General features: G+C 34.5%; 1 protein-coding gene across 1 annotated transcript in view; it reads left to right on the forward strand.

The window, feature by feature from the left end:
• Window positions 1-11,762: 11,762 nt before the first annotated feature.
• Window positions 11,763-23,326, forward strand: part of LOC149802752 (disks large homolog 5-like) — a 198,877-nt gene continuing 187,313 nt past the window's right edge. The window contains exon 1 of the mRNA XM_089952172.1: window positions 11,763-12,208. Within this exon, the coding sequence (XP_089808298.1) occupies window positions 11,920-12,208 (289 nt within the window). The 5' untranslated portion in view covers window positions 11,763-11,919. The remainder of the gene's footprint in view (window positions 12,209-23,326) is intronic.

The following is a 23,326-nucleotide window of genomic DNA, read 5'->3' on the forward strand; positions in this document are numbered from 1 at the left end:
GTAAACATATGTATGAGAGAGAGAGAGAGAGAGAGAGAGAGAGAGAGAGAGAGAGAGAGAGAAATTGTTGAACATTTTACAAAAAGTCTTCTTTATTTTCAAATATTGTGATAATTAGTTTACGATATGACCATTAATATAAACAATCAGCGGCGCACTAAGGGTAAATGGGGTTTTGGCACCTCCAGACCTCTGGCGCCCGTGTTTTTGACACCCCAAAACCTCTGTCGCCCGGGGCAACCTCTCTGACCCGAGATTATACTGGAAATAGAAAATAATTATGAAGGTAGAAGCGTAGTTTCTTCACATTCTTCACCATGATATTGTAAATTCATTTAAAATAAACGAATAAATAAATTAACACTGTTAGAAGAAGTAACCATCTCTATCCGAGTCTCAAACACGCGACCCGCGATCCGCATGCGGCCCGCCAAGCTGTATCCTGTGACTCGCAAAATGATTCGCGTCATAAGGTGTCGCGAGAGATAACAAATGTATTGCGGCCCTTGGGCCATCGAAAATGCTCTCACGCGGCCCTCAGGGTGGTTTGAGTTTGAGACCCCTGATCTATATTGTCATATTATTCATCGAATACTGTCGAGACATGGCAGCTCGGATCCGTTTTTTCAGTCCTTGGCTATTAGATTGCCATATACCCGATACGCCTCACTGGTTTTAATCAAGTCTCTTGGCGCCGTTATGTTGTCATAATACGCCATCAATTTACTGCATCTTGCGTCATGCTATAACTTAACAACTTTCATTGCGCTACATTGTACCTTTCGGTATGTGAACATATGACCAGTGTGATACTTAATAGCATGTAGCAAAATGAACGCAAAAAGCCAAATTTAGAGTTGGAAAGACCATACCAAAAGATGGAACTGAAGTATTTTAATATCACCCGTAACAAATTATATACAAATATTGGCAGATGTAAAGATGTAATATAGAATGTACGTCTTACACAAGGAAAACGTTATTTTAGCGGGGAATCTTTCTGTCCTAATTAATGAAAATAACATTAAAACTAAATGTTTGACTAAGTGCTTGCAAGAGGGGAGGGGAGAAAATGTGGTTGCGATGTTGCACATACTTGTCAGAAAATAGTAGCTAACCAAAGCACCATTGTTTTGGTTTAATTTAAATTCTTCAAACGATAAAACAAAAACGAAAATTAAATAAACTAAAATATACAATCAATTTTAAGGAGTATCGGCGTCAGCACAGGTCTCTCTGTAAAACTTCACTGGCTCGCTATTGCAAATCTCTACGCATTTTATTAAATGCTTTTTATTTGACTAAATATATATATATATATATATATATATATATATATATATATATATATATATATATATATATATATATATATATATATAAAATATGAATAACTCCTAAATGACATATTAAATGACGCACCTATATACAAACTATCCCACTAAAATCTCAGTACTAACCTATAATGCCAGGAAACCTTAGGAACACTAACTGACAATGATTAATTACACCCCATCCTGAAAAGCCACTATATAACTATCCAATTACAGACAGTACTAATCCCCAGGGTGTATTTACCAAATCTACCATGACACTACTGAAAATGAGATAGTTGACCCGAAACTAAGAAGATATGATCTATATATTGTAAGTCCATATAGGAAAACATACACTTACAACACAACACACAAACAGCACCACACCGGACTTGAATGACTATGTCAAGTCACTTCAAAATAATAACGATAACAAAATGGGGTTGGGAGCGGAAACTTTCACCCTGGACTTTTGCAAAGGGAAAAGGAGTACGATCTTAAGTTTTATCCATGTACGGTTCAAAGCAAGAAAACAATCACAAACACTAGTGTTTGCAAGTATTGGCCTGAGAATGGAACCGACCTACGTACCGAGTGGGAACGGAGTACAACTCAGAACCCGCATGCAGGGACAGCTCCAAAAGTATGGTGAAACGAAACAAAGAACAAAACTAATCACACATGAAATCCAAAATTGGTTGGACGGGGGATACATAAATCACAAACCATGACCTTTAGAAACGAAAAACAGAGTGACACCTCCAACTCTTATCCAGCATCTGCTGGAATGGAGTCATGGGGTGCTAACATAACAAATAATATCCATTTGTCCCTACAGAATTACGCGGAGAAAAAGCACAAATCCTATGTCCATCTTATTTATAATTGCAATACCAACTTATGAAATGTGTATGTGATTTACGCAGACTTCCAATACCTGAACGTCGAAGCTTCACTTCCCTAATAACCCGCCGTTTAATTAAATACCACGCACGTACATCAACATGTCCCATGCGGCGGAGGGAATTCGAAGCCGATGTTGTATCGTGGCAAGGACGCGACTGAAGTGTTCCTTACATTGCGCTTGGTTACCTGGAAATGCTATCCAATAGCAGTTAGCCTTGTCCGTAGTCATGATTATGGTCCATGATGATGTTCACGAGTTTTCCGCTCGCACTAATTGCTGGATCTGTGAAGGAGTTCTCATGAGTCATGGCACTAATCATCTAATCATATGGGAGAATGTGTACCAGTCTAGAAATGGGTAAGATAAACAGAATATATATATATATATATATATATATATATATATATATATATATATATATATATATATATATATATATATATATATGTGTGTGTGTGTGTGTGTGTGTGTGTGTGTGTTTGGCTTGCCACTAATGGTTTAATAACGAAATTAAGACTTTAGTACAAGGAATCTTTGAAATTGTACCCTAGTTGTAAGTGATAAAATAGAGATAATATTTTATTGATGGAACTTCGATCCTTTTACAGACATGAGCTAGGAAAACTTATTACTGAAATTAGCACCCGACTCTTTGGTGTGGAATTGAAAACACATGTATCAAACACACTTAGATCCCAAAAATATCGCGACTCGTGTGGTTTCTCTACACATAAGCCGGTATCAATGATATGTCTGTACTGCTAATTAAAGGTTTGACAATGCGCCTTATGAAATCCAGAGTTATTTAAATTTTAAAATGGTGTTTCCATAGGCTGGTACGTACAACCAGCCACATCACTGGTGTGTACACGTACAATCAGTCACATCACTGCTACGTACAATCAGCAACATCACTGGTGCGTACAATCAGCCAAATCACTGGCGCGTACACGTACAGTCACATCACTGGTACGGTATTGTATACATTATGAAGACATGATGATTTTTTATACAACAGTTGACATTCTAATGACACTGCCACGTAAGAGAAAATCAGTGATTTAAAAAGCTCCGCTCTGAGAAAAATCTAAGTTTTCATCGTCATTAGCTTTTTTGTCAGGGCAAAGCCAAGAAAGCCCAAACATAGTTCCTATCGAACCAGCGCCTTGTTTCCTAATTCAGATCGTGCTGATAACTGGCTCAGCCGGATCAGGAAAAACACAACTGAAACTAAATATGTTCATGCGATGGTTGACGTGGAATCGTTTGCAGTGACTGCGCCATCACGTTCAGTCGTGTCATGACGTACTCAGAGATTTTGCCGACATCTTAGGTATTCGATTATTCGTTGTAGTCCCTCCGTTCTTTTCCTCTTTCGATAAAGCCTCTTCCGTTGATGACCTTGATCGGGGCGTGAAAAATCTTGCAGTGTGAAATGATGTTATGTTTGACCGGTAAGACAACCAAAGGATCGCCTGGAACTTTTCCGCAGTTACATAGATGTCCGTGAACGTGTCAAAGATATGTTTGGATCGCGACAAACCGCACAAGAAGACCTTACAGACAAAAACTTGCACCATTGATCAAACCAACAAAAGAGATTGCAACCAAAACACCGGAAACTGTTGAACAGCTTATTTACATCATATGTTGTGGCTAAAATCTCTTCTTTGGCCCACATCCTGGAGAAAGTTTCACATGCCTGGCCTAAACGAGGGAAACAGAAGATGAACTGAATCTGATGGTCAAGACAGACCGAGCCATTGAACGCTTGCCAGCGCAGATTGCACGAGTACCCCATTCCACCCCAAAAAACCCACACAAGCGCAAGTTAAGGATACCACGGCTTGGCATATTTCACATGCTTGTCCAGTTGCTATGCCACCGTAATGAAGGTCAACCCGTATAAGTTTTAGGCCTCGAGGGTTGGCAGTTTCATGAGGGTTGCCCATCTTGCTCCACTAAAAGCGATCAGATCGACTGTGACAGTACTAACTGGCTGCTTGCATTTCATGTAGATCTATTTTTGTTTCTTCTTCGAATTTGATGAGCTTACGAAGTGACACATGTAGCAAAGATTCAAGACAATTGAATGTATTAATGCGCACTGCTACGTATATTTTACTCTTTTCAGGTGTGATAACAAGTCAGGTTGAATCTACCTAAAGTGAAAACAGTAAGGAATAGTAACTGAAAATGGTATGGTATATTAACTAGTACGGCTTCAGTCATGTTTTCTATTTCCCAATCTGAGTCAGACTGCCAAACGAGATTCATTGCATAAATACTCTTATTGCGTTTTTCACTGGTTGTTGCAGACATTGGGGGTGGAGGTGGGCGACCTGTAAGTGTGTCCTGTTTTCTAATTTTGTTTGCTCAGATTTAATAGTTTGTACTGTACTTAACTTGGCTCCAACCCCATTTTTCTGTCTTTCCTCTTTAAAACGTCTATTAGTTTTCATGTGGTCATCCTTGTCTACATGACATGTTTATCCTTTTATCTTTAATTTTCTTACCCCGATTTCCATGCATTGTACTTATGTATGTATGTATGTATGTATGTATGTATGTATATTTCTGATTGTACGTGTAATGATCTATATATTTTATGTATGTATGTATGTATATATGTATGTATGTATGTATGTTTCTGATTGTACGGGTAATGATCTATATAGTTTATGTATGTATGTATGTATGTACGTATGGGTAATTTGTCATTATATGAATATGTTAGTCGTTGTTTTAAATTGTTAATGTATCTACTGTATAGTAATGTTTCTAAGCGTTGGGGGTGGGTGGGGGTGGGGGAGAGATTCAGATGGCCGAGTGGTCTAAAGCGCTTGCTTTTACCGATCACTGCCATCTCACCTCTGTCCGCGTCGGTTTGACTATAGGGCTCAGTCAATGTAAGTATGTGAGATAGCTGCCAGTGGCTTCCCGAGTGTCGATGGTTCTTAGTAGTATTTTCTCGGGTTCTTCCTCCATCATTTATACTGGCCGCCATAAATACTAGTATGCAACGAAATATAGATACATAGTATGCAACGAAATGTAATGTACAGACCATACTAGTATGCAACGAAATGTAGGTACATACCATACTAGTATGCAACGAAATGTAACGTACATACCATACTAGTATGCAACGAAATGTAGGTACATACCATACTAGTATGCAACGAAATGTAGGTACATACCATACTAGTATGCAACGAAATGTAACGTACATACCATACTAGTATGCAACGAAATGTAATGTACAGACCATACTAGTATGCAACGAAATGTAATGTACAGACCATACTAGTATGCAACGAAATATAGGTACATACCATACTAGTATGCAACGAAATGTAATGTACAGACCATACTAGTATGCAACGAAATATAGGTACATACCATACTAGTATGCAACGAAATGTGGATACCCATTGAGAGAAAGACAATTTAAGGCAAGTAATTATGAAAATACAACAATAGAAATAGACGAAGAAAATGACGAGATGGTCAAATTAATTAAATACGATCAAACAATACGCAATATGTGGCAGGAATTAACTCGTCAGAATGGTGCAATGGTGCTCTCTCACTCTCTCTCTCTCACTGCGTTTAACACACCGAATCGAGTTTCATCTTGGATGGAACGAGCAGTCTTGACCTTTCAGTAGCCCAGAGAAGCTGATTTGGAAGAAATCGTTGGTCTTTGGCCAGCTAGATTCGTTTGAGTACATCCACTGACAATCAATTATTCAAAGAAATAAAGAAGCACGTTGACACGTGGAAGATAGCTATAGTAACAGTCCCAATTTTATTGTTTTTATTGATAACCATAATTTTCCAAATTTCTGTCACAGTCAAAACTAGAGATGTACTTACACACCCGAAATACACAACATCACTGAATTTCATATACATGTATCAACAGCAGGCAGATGTGGAATTTTCGAAAATATTTACTATTTTGTAACTCTTTTGTGCTTCTACACAGGCAACACTGCGTCTTAACAAAGTTACCCTTTTACGTTAACTCGGTTACCAGAAGAACTGAGGTGTCAAATGTGGTCAAAGGGAAGAAACTCTTGTGGCTTAAATTTACTCTGCAACCTTTTTATTCATATGTCGGGGAAGCGTAACAGTGTCTATTCGCCAGTCAAACTGCAAACTGAACAGACCCAGATGAGACGTCGCATAATGAGCCGGCAGATCTCGATCTGCCCAGTTTACTATACGTAAGAGATATTATGTCTTTTGTGTCATCACCCCCACTAATCTCCTGTTCGTACTGTACTTAATTTTCTACCGATCTTTCGTGTCCTGTGAATTTGCTGTTGGTAACAACTACAAACCCTTTAGTTTCAAGTATACAAGCAAATCTGCCTTTGCAGATAAAATTAAATTGAATAAAATAAAATAAAATAAAATAAAATAAAACAATGAAAATAGTCCAGCCACTAAATATTTGTTTAAATAATGTTATTGGTTCTCACACATCCCTCTCCCGAATTTCTGGCAGGGTCACTGTAGCCGAGCTTGCAGATAAATAGCTAAAGTCTTAAAACATGAATTGAAACATTCACATCATCTTTCGCAGATAGTAGTTGACATGTTCAAACAACTGAATAATGGTGAAATTTAAATAGTACGATCATTTTTATATTTATTTTTTTATCAGCCCCTTTAAATATGAATAGACCAGTCGGATTTCAAAGATAATTATTAGTGCAAGACACAAACTTTTCAGTATGCTAAATAGCATCGAACTATATTGGATGAAAACACAGCTAGAAACGTACTAAATACAATTTCGTTCTTTTAAAGATTCATTAGACATAACGACCATTCGTATGTCAAGACCCAATCAATAAGGCAAACATCTTGAATATGATGGTTTTTGCTACAGAACCAGAAATATTAAAATATTACACAGTTGAAATGAATAAAGTTATTAAACGTTTATTTTATAATTTACGTGCCAAATATGGACAGAAAATAATGGAAAGTACAATATGGTTTTAATATTAAACACAGATACGTATCAACCGCTTAGACAAAATTTTTGCCTGAATGAGTTAAAAAGGAAAAGCGTGCATTACTATGTCCAACAAAGACCGTGTTGTTTATTTTATGCTTCTGCAGTATGTGTTAAACACACTAGCTGATGATGTAGATAGAAATTTGAATTGGTAAGGTATTTGGTTTTTAAGGATGTCCGGAGAAAAAATTAATATTACATAGAAATGGATGATATAGCTGTAGATTGTTCATGAAATTGTTGAACCATACTGCGTCAAACTGGTTAGAATTACTGAAATAGAAATAGAGAAATGAAATACATGCAGACATTCGAATCGTATATTTTATTATGGTGATACTAATGACAATACTGATGGAATGTGCCATTACATTATAATAAAATTTAATTTTGCTACGACTGGTGTCATCACAGAAGAATGAATATCACAAAGAATATCATATATATTGAAGAAATAACAGCTTACAATGTTTCCGCAAGTCTGAAAATGACATGAACGCGAAAGATTATGTTGCAATATGGACTAGTCAATAGATATAATGTCTAAAAAAGGCCCAGTTCTAAATTTAAAAAAATATCAGCATTAGTTAAAAACTCTGTTTATTATTTACTTTGGGCTTAAAAAGCATCATTGTGTCAGAGGTCCGAAGAAGAGACGGCGTAGCGTCACGGAAGTTTGATACAGTGTGTACGTCAACGTGTATAGTAATTGTGCTACGGAATACAGGCGGTGGTTCCTCACCAAAGGTAGCCGTAAGGTCGGCATGAAGTACAATTTTACCCTAAAAAAGCAAAATTCACACACCACTAAATCTATTATCCTAAAAAATAAAACAGTCACAAACATACCCTGCGGTTTTTGTATTGAATTTCAAATCTGCAACCGATAGATACACGCTACTAGTTTGCAAGTATTTTGAAATGTGTCGAGTGCGATCGCAAAACTATTGTGTCAAGAAATTCAAAACATGTGGTGTTCAGGTACGAAGGTGAAAAACATTCTAATTAAAAAGATATATGTTACATCCATGAGAAGAAAAATAATGATCTAGGTCGAGACCATGATCACTTGAGATGCAATTATACACGCTCAATATAGAGTGCAGTTTGAATTATAATGTAACAAACACATTCCATTATTTTTTTAATGACATCAACTTATTTACCCCAAAAATTGTGCCGACAACGACGAACAACATATTTTGTTCATGATAATTTCAAATGTGATAGAAAAAGAAACGCAATTAGAACGATAATTAGGTTGAAATTAGCTCTTGATTCATTACACATATGCGCAGTCCACATACTGTAAGGAATGATTGTACTCGCAAAAACAAATTTTGTGCCTCTTCATTTTTTGATTGTTTGTTTCTGTCATTCAGAGATTTTGGTAACTCCTTTGGTATACCGATAAGTTCAATAACTATAATATTTTGTCCACTTATTCCTCCATGGTGTCATATCTTTGAAATTATTACAATCCGGGGCCTTAACATGTCTGGGTCCCTAACCTTTGTACAATCTGCTAGTAGTTGCATTGGTTAGTTGCGCAGGAGCACGTAAATTTGTGAGGCAGTTATTCTGTTTGGTTAAGGTAACTGTTATTTGTCATTCTTGTTGATGCAGTCACTTTTGTTTTTTCAGTGTTTGAAAAAAAATTATGTCATTATTGACCATTCAGTTATGTCGTGTCAAACGCAGTCTCCATAGTAGTAACTTTGTCTCAAAGACAACTGTTACCAACATAGCGTGAGAGCCTATAACGTTTCAGTAATCATATTTTATGCTGATATCCATTCTGTTAATAGTTCTTCTTTGTAATTGATTGTAATGGCCATTAACATTGTTTTAAACAATGTGTCAGTGGAAAACATTTTTTTTAAACAGATAAAAAAATATGTACAGTATTGTGGAACGATATCGATAGCCACCAATTTATGCTGTGAGCATAATTCTTCTGCTAGAATATCGATTTATTTATTTATAATATTTTCAATTTGAATGACGTGTCAGATCAATATATAAATTAACATAGTTTGCACCGCTCTTCAAAACCTCCAGTGACAGTGACATATTATATACTTCGTGCCGATTACGATGTTTTCTTTTTTCTTTTTCGCAATTAAAAATAATTTTCGTGTGTGAGCCCTTTTGTTACGTAAGATACCAATCCGTTCATTATGTGCACTCAATAAGCAATATAACAGAATTTGCTTTGGAGTAGGATAATGTGCTATCAGAACAACGCCTACTTGCTTTGTGCGAGACAGATATGGGTCTATATAATGCACATGTAAGTATGATTTAATACGTGCCAGTCAAGAATGCAGGCTTCTTTGAGTAGTTCCATGTTGATATCCATAAGCGTTTCTTCAGGAACATAAAATTCCACCACACGAAGTTTCACACACACACACACACACACACACACACACACACACACACACACACACACACACACACACACAGAGTATCAGTCAGAGCAACATGATTACATAATATATGTTTCCGTGGATTTTCGTTATTACGAAATCACTCCAGACTGCCCGAGATTTTCGTTTCAAATTCGGGATCTGATTGGAAGTATTTTTTTTTGTTATTTCCTTTCCCCACCCTCCCGTAAAAAAAGACACACACACACACACACACGCACACACACAGAGTCACTTATTCTTGCGCACATTTATTGGGTACTATTCACATTTCGAGTAAATAGAGGCACAGACTTTAGCTTTGATGCCCTTTCGAGGAAAGTCAGGGGCCTTTTAAGATGTTCGAGCCACCGCCCCCCCCCCCCCCAAAGGCCGCTTTATATTTACATTTCTTTTATGTACGCTAAGAACAAGAGTATGAAATATGAAAGCTTTTAGAATAATTTAAGTTTGTTTTATTTTAGGCAGTCTTGCCACTGGTACAGTGAGTTAACCTGTTAACCTGTGGTACATTTATTTTATAAATTCCTACGTATTCGTCTCTGACATAAATTTTGTTTGTCGCTGTATATAAGTCTCGCGGGATCGCGACGATATCAATAAAAAGTAGGTGCCCTTTAAGAATTGATTAATTATTCTGTGACACCTTACATTCAGTTTATGGTGCAGTCTATTAGAATATTTTATATCAAATTATATTTTAAGGCATTAAATAATATCTCATAGTATAACGAATTAAAATTTATGATATTATATTCTGGAAATATCAGACTATCTGAGATTGTAAATAAAATTAATCTTCATTTTAATGAGAATTTTTTTTTTTATAATTTTAACAATTATCATATATTCTTTAAGATCTTATTAGCTATCAGTGACTTGCCATTACTTAGCTTCCCATGGAATTTGAATTAAATAATCAGAAGGCAGAAAGTCTTTTATATAAATAGACAAGACTGTGAAAGTATAGCCAAATCCTGACCTTTTAGACTTACCAGACTTACAAGTCAAGGACAAATGTTGAAGCCTATTGTTTTTGCAGTGAATTTTGTTTTTAAATACAAGGACAATATTTTTTTTAATATCATAAATGTAACTATAGATATGATGAAATAAAATTAGAAATCCTGATAAAAATATCACATTTATGATACCATAAAAACAATTATATATTTTGAAAATTGAATTATTGTTATTCCCGGAAAATATATAAATCATAAAATTGGATTTGAGATATCAAAACTTCGAATATACGACAAAATATAATTGATTTTTTATATCGGAAAACTGATTGTCAATGCTTCCTAACAAGCCCAAAAGATTTGGATACGGTTCACCAACAGTACAATGCTATCTATATGCAATGCATATTCTGTATTAGGTTTAAATTATTGCAAGCTTCAAAATCTCATAATCAAGTCAGTATTTCAAAACACTACTCGTAGCTGTAATACAAATAAGTTGTAATCTCGGTACTATCACATCGTATACATTTAAATGCTCCACCCTCTGTATCATGAACAAACAGAACGTAGTGGTGAATTTACGTTCGTTATCGATATCAATATATTGAAATTAAACAAGGAATCGAAGAAAATTTGCTACTCATTTTTCAACAGTGCAACAATGGTTTTGTTAATGTCGATGCACACAACAGCCAAATTATATGCAGCCAGGTAGACTTTCTTACCGACTTGACTTTCACTTTACAGTTCTTAACCGCACGGGTGGGACAATGTGGCTCATTTGCTATTACCAGTCAATCAAGACTAGTTTTTTTCCGTAAGGGATGTAACTAGTACAGTACTAAGTTTTATACAAGGGAAATAACTGCATACACTCGAAACGAATTTATGCGCCAAACGTAGAGAAAGATTGGATTTTAAGAAAAGTGTATCATGACTAAAGACCATAGAGCTGAATGTAAATTACAGGATCAATAGATTTCATTCAACGGGATTTTCAGACAACGAATATCTAGAGTCGAACGGTAGACAGGTGCTAATTTTATTCAGACTGGTTTAAATACGTTTAGCGTAAAGCGTTGTGTTTTGGTGCGTATTATATGCACGGAGAACCCAATGAGATCAGCTGAAAGTTATTGTTTGGCAATTCAAGATGGCCGTTGGTTCGGAACTTCAGAATGTTCCTTTTGGGGAAGGTTTGCTTAGAAACAACCGCAAATGCAGGCCTGTTCAGTCATGATGACGTTATTAAACATCCCCAGAAATGGAGGAAAAGTATAAGGAATTACTAGAGTTGCATCGCTCCAAATTTACTAGCGTCATCGATGTAGAGCGATTATTTCCGATCCTGGAGGGGGCCGATGTTTTGGACTTAAAGGACATCGCAGAAATCAAGGCTCAACCCACGAAACCAAGTAGAGTGGAGAAATTGCTCGACATTCTTCCAATCAAGAAAAATTTAGCCTTTAAGAACCTGTGCCTTGCTCTAGAAACGACGTATCCTCATCTCTTGACAGTGATGTTTCTGGGGAACAACCAGTCGGTACTCCCAGGTAAACAAAATGAATCATCGAAATCTTTGAATTGTTTATATTTAAAAAGTGTTATTAACATGCTTATTCCATCACTTTAGCTTGTGGAACTTAAAAAATCTTGCTTGTCGCGTGTCGTCAATTTGGAAAGAAATTGGACAACACTCTATAGCCAAGAAATAAAACGGGTTAACTTTGACAGAGACCAGTTGAAAATATGGTAATGCCTAATGGCAAAGAAGGTAATGTTTATAATGACTATTAATTTCAGTGCTCTCGTTCTCTCCCAGATATTTATAACCAAAAACGTTTGAAGGAAAATTGGTACAAGACAGTTACTGGATGCAAACTTTATACTAAAATGGGTGAAAATAATTAAAATTGAATCTGGTCGCTATGGAACTTTTGGACATATTATAATGTATCAAGGATCTTAGAGAAAATGTTTATCTTTTATGCAAGAATCATATCTTGGAGCAAAATGTACCATGTCGAAAATAAAATAATTTAAGTTTAAACATCTTTTATGTGTTGCATGTGCTACAGTGACCACTTGGTGTTCAGAGAAAGTTATTACTTTCAGCAGAGATAAAATACTACTACTACTAATAATAATGACTTTATTTAAAGATGGAGACACAGTTAGTTGCATGGAACTAATCTTCCTTGTGGCCCTCTATTATATGAATAGTTGCATTCAAAGTACTTGTTCATATTTACACACACACACACACACACACACACATCAGTATTAAGCTCTTTTTATAAATGGACATAAACATAAAATTTAAAGTAACATGCTCCAACTAGGTACATTATTTATATACAGTACAAAAGTAGTGAGCATAGAAAGTGGAAGGTTAATGAATTTATACTTTTAAGTTGTAATGTTTCTGTCAGATCATTAAGTTTATAGGAAGGGGAGTAATGTTTGTAGCCTTTGTGGTTTCTTTTATAAAGAAATTCAGTAATAGTAAAAAAAAGGTACTAGTGTTGTCAAAATTTTAAGATATTTCAATTACATAGGTTTAGATTATTTTATGACATTTTCTTTAGGTAATAAAATAAATGAAAGATTCAGATTTAGTTCTCATTTGACACATACATGTATATAAAATATATATTTGATTGATCAAGAACTATATATATATATATATATATATATATATATATATATATATATATTGTAGATAGGTATTTTGATGAGAAAAATGAGAAGATTGAATTTATCGCTGGAGAAGAAGAATGAATGTATAGATGGTTGTAAGAATAGAGATATATATACTGACATACTTCATCAGCAATAATTAAAGCTTGTCTTGGAAATAAGAGAGGTTTGGCGATGATTTATTTACTTACACACCTGCGTGATTTGAGAACACTCATTTTTTTACATATAATTATTTAATAGACAACATGTATATGTATTGTTGCCTTGTAATTTATATCTAAACAGTTGATGATAAACAATACTGTCATGTTTTGATAAAGCCATATTGATATTAATTCATAACAAAATTGTAGCAAACTATACTTTAGTCTGATTCAGCAACAGCTGATTACAAGTATATAATGCTGAAAAAGTAAACATTAATTGCAGAAATTAATACAGCCACAACCTAAGTGCCTGTGATCATTATCAACCTCTCCAGTTGCGAGCCTTCTGCACTGCAATTTGTTTTCAATTTTGTCTTGAATTCACTTTCACATTTGATTCTAAAATTGTTCCTCCCAGTACACTAGTTTGAAAATAAATGTATCACTGATTACAGAAATGAAATAAAGCTGATTAAATTCAATTATTATTGAAAAGGAAGTGTAACTCTTTCTTTGATTCCTTCTAGCTGCACACAAACTTAGAGAATAGCAAAATAAGTTCCTTCTAGCTGCACACAAACTTAGAGAATAGCAAAATAAGTTAACTGAAAATTGTTATAGTTGTAACATCACAAATCATGCTGCCATATATACTGATGCATTGATACTTTTGCTGTAGTGATATACATATCAATACAAGTGTTGAAAATCGATACAAAATCATGATACCATATGCACATTATTTTAATTTTCAATAGTGGTCATTAATTATTGGTCATTTGCCTTTGTATATTTTAAATTTAGAATTGATCTGTTGCAGGCACAGGCACTCATTTTTTTGTTATTTAAAACATTAAAGACTTGACAGCACTCACTCGCCATATACAGATTAACACCAAGTTATGCTTGTAATATTGCCCATTGCTCCCCACCATTCCATGGTACTTATTTTATCCAAACAGTTCTGCATAAAATAGTTATGGGTATACGTATGGGGCCCCGAGTGGTCTAAAGCGCTCTCCATTACGGATCACTGCCATCTCACCTCTGTCTACGTGGGTTCGAGCCTAGGATTTGGCTAATGTGGGTATGTGAGAAAGCTTGCCAGTAGCTTCTAGTGGGTCGGTGGTTCTTCCCGGGGTTTTCCTGGGTTCTTCCTCCACCATTAATACTGGCTGCCATGCATAGCCTATCGTGTGCTGAAAAATGGCGTTAAACCCCACAACAACAACATAAAATAGTTAACTCTAACCCTTGCTACCTCATTTTTGATCTTTGGACATTTATGTTGTTTGTAGAATAAGAGCCAATTGCCTATCATAGAGTAGCTTATTAGCTGGCCTAGCAAACATGAACATCTTTACATTGTGCCATACATGCGTAAAATCAATAGGAACACGATTTATTTTCTCAGAGATTGCAAATATAAAATTCAGTATATCTTTAATATGCTGACAGATGAGATGAAACTACAGCATTGGTGAAAATTGACCTGGAACTCATCATTTGCATCATGACATGAATGGTTGTTAAACTAATTTTGATTGGCAAATTGTGCCTGGGAACAGCATCATGTTGTGGTTTGAATCTTGCATCAAGGAAGTTTTACAAATGTATGTTAAAAATACAAGTTACTTAGAAAACCCCGAATGGCTCAGTTCCTGCATGTTCATCTTCAGATGATGAATTTATTTGGCAAGTACTGGCAGATGATAGTTATGATGACAATAATTCTTAAAGTTCTGAAGTATATCAAATTATTGGAGTGTTATTGGGAATATGATTGGGTGATTTTGAGACTGAAAATTGTGTTAAATACGACCCCAAATGTCATACTGGATGGGAAAAATTAGATGGCAAACTGTCAATCACCCTTTTAGCAAATGTAGAAAAGGCAGAATACCAAGCCAAATTAAAATATAGACAACTTAAATGTAGAATGCAATTTTCATTTCTCAAACATTTTAGCCCTGCTCATGTGCTACAGAAGTATATATCCCTATTGGGGTTGAGATCAACTGAATTAAAAAGAATAGAAAAAAAAATAGGAATTAAGAAGTCAGGATATTTCTCTGATAAAATGGAGCAGCCTTAAGTGGCCTAAAATGTTGAATAAAAGTCACTGACAACAAACAGATGGTATGTTTGAAAGTATTTTTGTTATCATGTTGTGGATGAGAATGGCATATAAATAGATGCTAAGTATGTGTCTGTCTGTCTGTCTGTAATCTGCATACTGGAAATACATCCAGTAAATCACATATAAGGACATCACCTACCATCAAGTTAATTTGTGCATTGATAATGTATTTTATCATAGGCAGTGTATTGTGAATCATATCTATATGCAGCACAGGTGTATCGTTTCACCCCTAATTTATATGTATTGGTGACACAATGCTATATTCATAATGTGTTCTAATTTATTGCAAGGGGAAAAACATTATCATTATTGGGACTGCAAGCTTTAGTGGTTGGACTGCAACTATTTTGCAAGGAGTCAGTTCTGGACTGCAACTTTAAATCCTGTGGAGAACTCTGATTATGTGTGGGGTTTTTAAATTGTCAATATATACATGCATGTCATAGGATTGCTAATGCTTATTCATGTTGAATTATTTGTATTATGCTAAAAAACAAAATGTGTGTAGTTCTGTATGCACAACTTACCATAATTCTCCTACTGACCATACATTTCTTGGAAGAAAAAAATTAATAAAAAAAATCAAATCAAGTTACCCCCTCCCCCAATCAAAGATCAGAAGGTTGCAACTATGATCAAAGTTAAATTCAGTATGGGAATGATGTTTGTTTTCCAGTTTATGCTTCATTGAAATCATTCCTGACATTGTAAGCAGAACTGTACATATTTTTGTAATTTGGACATGTAATAAATAAATAAAAAATTAAGTTAGCTGATAAGCAGGATAATTAAGATTGATTGTGATGTTAGAATGATTATGATTCTCACTGCCTTTACCTTGCCATTAATTTGTGTTGCTACAAGAAATCAAAGAAGAGATTACACTTCCTTTTCAATATTAATGTATTTCATTAGCTTTATTCCATTTCAGATCAATACATTTGTGAAGACACTGGGGGGGAAAAAACCAAATTACCATATTCCATTCACTTTTCGTCTTTAAGCAATACAGCATACTATATTTCTTTTTTCTTAAACTTTTAAAATATTTGTCAACATCAGATTTTAGATCAAAATCCTGAAGTTTTTAGTGTTCTAGGGTTGCCAATGCATTTTTCCTTCCAGTTGTGACACCATGTGCATTAATCTAATTTTCATTGTTTTCTTGTTTTTATGGCCCATGGAAATGCCCTATTATGTAATTCATTCCATAAATCTTTCAGTATCTTTGCCATTCTGTTTTCTTTATCAAAACTAGATGCATCTACAAATTTCTGTATTCCAGTTATTCAAGAATCATGTTCATCTGCAGCCTTGTGTTTGTCCACAAAGAAATTATATAAACTTGCCATCTGAAAAGATCACTTATGACAATCATACAAAAATGAATGCAACACCATGAAACATCTGATTTTATGGTTATATTTTAGATTAATTAGTTAAAATTCCATTAACAAACAAAACAAGTCTCAAAATCTTTGCACAGTTTTTCTAAATATGGTGTGCAGTAGTATGCAGGTATTCCAAACATCATATAAGGATTTATAACATGATGGATTAATGTTTATCAAAGAGAGGTGTCAAATCAGGAATGATTAGGAAAAACAACAGTTCATCTGCATGCGTCTTAATCACCCTGTCTACTAAGATCTAATCTTTGAAGCTTCACACAATCCCATTACGGTTGCTTGAACTTTCTTGGATAGCTCGGATTACATGATTGATACTTGCTTTGTAGAAATAGATCAAATAAAGGAGAATATAGTCCACACAAAAACTTGAGTATTGAGTACTTTGCGGTTGGAATTTTCATGCATCTAAAACAGAAGTGGGATTACTTCTTTGAGGATTTAGACATTCTAGATAACCTGGGTGAAACACGGATCAGGGTTATATAAACAATAAATAAGCTATAATTTTCTAGTATCCTTTTGATTTAACTTTGTTCTGGAGTGAATTATAGTGTAAGAATAGTGCATGCAAAAAACAGGTTGCTTTAACATCTGATTGAGAGAATAGTGCAAAACTACTTGTACTGTACAAGTACATTAGTAAATGTACATGTGCCATAAATTTGTGCTCGATTCTTGTCAAAGTTACACTTTATTTAGGTATATATAAATATAACATTTATACATGTGTATATAAATATGAATAAGATCAAGATCTGAATTGATATTTAATTTATTATTCATACAAATGAAAATGTGATGACATGAGGCAGTTAACCTTTGCTTGCTATGAACAATCATTTCCCATCACCATATAATGTGGTACATTGACAGTTAAAACTCAAACAATGAAATATGAATTATGTGGGATTTATATGATCATCCAGTGAACTGTAATCAGGAATTTGACTGTATTTGAAATACAAAATGAGAATTTCAGTGGAATGTAATTTTTGACATCATGAAACTCTTTGAAAGATGGATTGGATGGCGGAGTTCCTGTTAATCATTCTTCTGGAAAAATCATTGTCACAGTGTTTAAAATTTCATAATCTTTGATATTTACACAAATTTTAAGACCTTTGTGTATTTTGAATAAAATAATGACAGTATTTGAGGGTCTTAAAATTGTGTCATATGTTCAGGCTGCTGTTGTTGACAATTCCAATGTAAATTTAAAATGAGAGATTTATTCATCCAGAGTAAAATTATGTAGACTAGTGGACATGTCTGACCATCTTTTGTTATGGACATTTTGATCACTGGAGGCTTTTTTGCGTTATCTTATAAATCTTATCTGGGTTGAAAATGTTGGATATTGGCCCAAGTGTTTGAAACATCTGAGCCACTCAGACAAGAAAACTTAGCTGCATGTTTTATTTTTTTCATAAAACATACATATAGCAAATGTGAGGCAAAAGCTTGAATGAAGTCTTTTTTTAAGAATACAGCATCCAATTCAAAGCCAGCTTTTGCCTGTAATTTTACCATTAGCAATATTTTGTGACAATGATGTTGCATACCAAAGACTGGATTAATTTATCTCTTCTTTGTGTTTTTTTTTGGTCTGCACGACTCTTATTTTCTCTCAGACATAAAGTGACTGCCAAAACCCAGAAGTATTGCACGTGCTTGGGACAGGGGATGGCGAGATTGTGGATATACAGTATTCATGCTTGATAGAAATAGACTGTTCACTTTTCTCTGCTCTCTGTGCCCTCCTTTCTGCCATTGGAAGGATCCCAAATATACTTAGTATCAGTTGTTATTTTCTTTTAATTTCTTGCATTTCCAGGTTTATTTTTGGAAAGAAAATAAGCATCAGGTTTATTTTGTTTATGATACCAAAAATAAATTCAGTTAGTCACACAACATAATGGGTAATAATCCTTAACTTCAGTCACAGTGAAGTGACATCATCATTAACAAATGCCCTTTTGATGTTCAAGAAAAATGTTTATCTTGCTCTCCCAGGGGTTTCACTAACAGGCAGTAGATTGTGAATTTTGCTGCCTGCTTTGCAGCCTGTCTATGGTTGTTTCATCTGAAGTACAGGTAGGTATGTTTAAGAAATAAAAAGCTCCAGGGAGCATGAAAAAGTGCACCATTTTGCATCTTAAATTTCAAATTTTAAACTAGTTTTTTTCATTTCTCACTCATTTAGCTGCCTTTTTCTGTAACAAAAAAGTCCTATCTGGAAATCTCAATGTTACATTTTCTGTGATGGAAAAAATACAATCCAATACTATTGGCATTGATGCATGATGGTTACAGATGCATGTAATGTGCCATCTCACAAAGACTTTGGCAAAAGATAGAATCTGTCAGTTATATTGGTCAGTAGTTGTCATTAAAAAATAAAGGAGTTTTAAACAATTTCTATTGCATGCACTAGCCACTGAGAAATTTGAACATTATTTCATTAGAACCAAGGCTTGTTAAACCAGTTACCAAACAAAACAATTTATTTCCAGCACTGGCATTGAAATAAAGATATATATATATATATATATATATATATATATATATATATATATATATATATATATATATACACACACTTCTTTGAGCATAATTGGTTTCGCATAGAATAAATCATACAAATCCAAAAACTTTCATTATTGCGAGTAGGAGGTGAGTATTTTAGAACACTGTAATTGACACTTAAATAATATTTTCCCATCGCTTCATTACAAAGAGGTTTCTTTTGAAGAACTGAGTCTGCATGACTATAATTATGTTACTTTTTTGTACAGTACATGATATCATCCAGAAATAATGTGATATTGCAAAGAATATCCCTTTTAAGTGCAATGGATTCAGCAAGGGCATAAGTGTCATGGGGTGACTAAGATAAGTGTAAAGAGCTGACAACAAAGTGCAGAACTAGTTTTAATTTTTTTTTTATATAGTTTAACTGGCCATAGACCAGAGGAGCTTAAGGGATACATCAATTTCCTGTTCATCAGCCTTCTATCCTTTTGCACAAATTCATTTAAAATGCTTCCCCTTCCCATTAACTACTTACAGGATTGCCATGAAACTTTGCACACTCATTAATCCTGTCCTCTACTTCTTACTAAATGAAAATGGTGCTGATCTGACATCTGATATAACTGCCACAGTGGCCATCTTGAAAATATTGTTATTGATGCTTCTCCTGAATGGATGGTCTTATGAGCATAGGGTTTTCACTGAAACACTTCTTGTGCCAACCTAATGTCCAATATGGCCACCATGGCAGCTATTTTGAAAAATCTGTTATTGCTACACTTGAATGGATGGTTTTATCAACATGGGGTTTTCACTACATGACTTTGTATGATGTTTAGCTGGTCATAAATACAAATTATGCCAATCTGACATCCAATACAGCCACCATGGCAGCTAACTAAAAAATCATGTTAAAACTACTCTGCTTGAACAGAAAGTCATATTAATGTGGGGTCTTCATCAGCATGTCTTACATGAAAAGTGTGCAAATCTGATGTTCAATATGGCTGTCTACAGCTGGATGGCTGTATCCATATGGGGTTTTCACCAAAAGGCTTCTTATGATAACTAGTTGGACCTGTATCAAAATCGTGTCAGTTCTGCATCAGCTATGACTGTCTTAAAAATCATGTTGTCACTACTTCCCCAGTATGGATGATTATTATGGGGTATTCATGGGGTAGCAGGTCCTACATCCAGTGTGGCTGTGATGATGATTATTGAAAATCTTGCTCGCACTACACTCCTAAATGAATGATCATTGTGACATTGGGTTGTCACCAAAAGACTGCCAAAGATGTCTTCTTTGTCCTAAATGAAATTGGTACCAGCTGACAACAAGTATGTGCACCACAGCAGCTCATTGGAAAATCTTGTTATCGCTGCAGAATAAGAGATGGTTTCAACACTCAACAGTAAAGAGGAAGAAATGAACTTTTCTTGAATTCCAGGAAATTATTTTCTCCCAGCAAAGTATTAGACCCTCTGAGGGACTCTTGTTTATCTAGCCTAAGCACTTTTGACTCTTATGAAATAGAGACATACAAGGCAGACACTAAGCAACAAAGAGAATTTTGAACTTACAAAATATAATTATGAATCTAATTAAATATGATTTCAAAATTGTGCATATTGCTCCTTTTTTGGTTTAAACTTGGATGTTGATACTATTGTTATATTTCGGGGGAGATTACTGAAGAAATACAGAACTTGATGTCTTGCCCCCCTCCCCCACTCAAGTCCACAAGAAAGCTGTTAAGAAATTGATGTAAGATATGACCAAATAAAAGAATTTTCATATGAAGAAAGAAACATTATCTTTGTTTCATTTTAGCTCCCTTGTCCAATTTTTGCACCCTTTTTCGTCCTTGATTTGATGTCCCTCTGAAAATGATGACCTGTGTAAGCACATTGCTTGCATATAGCTTGCTGACATATATATATATATATATATATATATATATATATATATATATATATATATATATATATATATAGTTTTTGATCTTTCTGATCCTCAAAAGGACATTTTCAATGGTGAATGGGAGAGGTTGTCATCATTAGCTGTGTGTTGCTGTAATTGCTGTTTATTGTATCAGTGCAGTAGAGAGATGGAAGAATATACTATACCAGTATAGGTTTTTCAAGAAAAGTGATCAAAAGAATTTTGAAAAGATATTCATCTAACTTCTCATATTATATACATTTTTGTCCCATGATTATACTTGCATTGTTAAATGTCAGTTTTTTTTGACTAGGTTCATCTTGGATAAAAAAAATTGCATGTAAAGGTTCTATCATACAAAAGAATATCAGTTTATTTAATTATCAAATTATCAGAAGGTAAAAATATTTGTGCATACTTAATTATTTAATATATCAGAAAATGTTCATGTTTGGTTCTGGATTAGCAGTTGCTTTAGTTATGGTATCATCCACCGATACTATACTACCATATGTACTTTGTAGAAGTTGAGTCAAACTGCAAGCAACTAAGATCCTTGTCTGGCGTAGCATGATGCACCTACATATTAGGGTCTGTCTTGTTTGTTTCACTGATTATTCCTAACAAACTGCACAGGTCAGATATGCCACTGCATTATATAACAGCAAATCTGGGTCTGTTTAGTTTGACTCATCTTATAAACGAGTACATATGGTAGTTTTCTATCAAACTGTTGATAATACGAGGTTTTCTTTTTGAAGAGTATCCTTTAGAATTTAACCCAACCAGTATTTTAAATCACTCTACTGTTTGAAAAAAAAATGGTTTATCTTTTACAAGCTAACTTCTTACTACATTCAAAATACATTATTTGTGATTGATGGGTGTTTCCAGTAAAACCCAGTAGTAAAGTTTCATTTTCTTAGGCTTTGATGCAGATATTGGCCGATGATAAAAGTTGTTCAATGTTGATAGTATCTTTTTTCGGTTTAATTATGGCCTGTGCTAGTTGTCTTTTGTTCCAAAGGTCTGATCTTTACTACATAAAGAAAAAACACGTGATATATCAGTGTTATGGACTTTTTATGTTGAATATCACAGTTCACTTTTAACATTGGGGCAAGTTAGGGTGGGGGAGTCTTGTTTGATTCTTTGTTGTGGGATGTTAGTGTTGTCTTTCCATCAATTTTACAACGTAAATCAGTTGCTACTCTGTCAAGAATCAAAATAACATGTGCATAATGTTCAGGAAATGGACATTTAAACACCTGAAATGCCATGACTGAAGAAAATCAGCATTTCAGAAATGCATATATACATGATAAAAGAAGTAATTGCTTGTGTTCTTCATTTGAAATTAATATCATAGTGAACCAGGATATGTCCACTGAGTCACAATTCACTTCTGATTAGGCAACAAAAACGTATTTTTTTATACTTTTTCTCTCAAGGATCATGTCAGAATTTTAGGTGGGAATTCTATAGATAGCAATATAATTATTTGGCATTTATAATCATCAGATTAGCACTGAAATTGACTGCAAAAGATCAGACTTCATTTTAATTGCAGCAATACACAATCTGTTGCTATTGTGTAGCTGTTACTTTCTTGTGCTGAAAATCCATGTCTGTTTGATGTGAATGCTGCACATTATCCCACAGAGTGGAAAATTGTCGATAAGACATAGTTAATTATGCACTTCACATACGCACGTGCAGAACAGTCATCTTTTCAAAGATGCATGTTATTGGGCAGCAGCTCAATCTTGAACCAGAGAAAAGCTGATAAT

The sequence above is a fragment of the Sinohyriopsis cumingii genome, chromosome 3 (genome assembly GCF_028554795.1).
Source record: "Sinohyriopsis cumingii isolate HCF-2022 chromosome 3, ASM2855479v2, whole genome shotgun sequence".
NCBI classification, from domain to species: Eukaryota; Metazoa; Mollusca; class Bivalvia; order Unionida; family Unionidae; genus Sinohyriopsis; species Sinohyriopsis cumingii.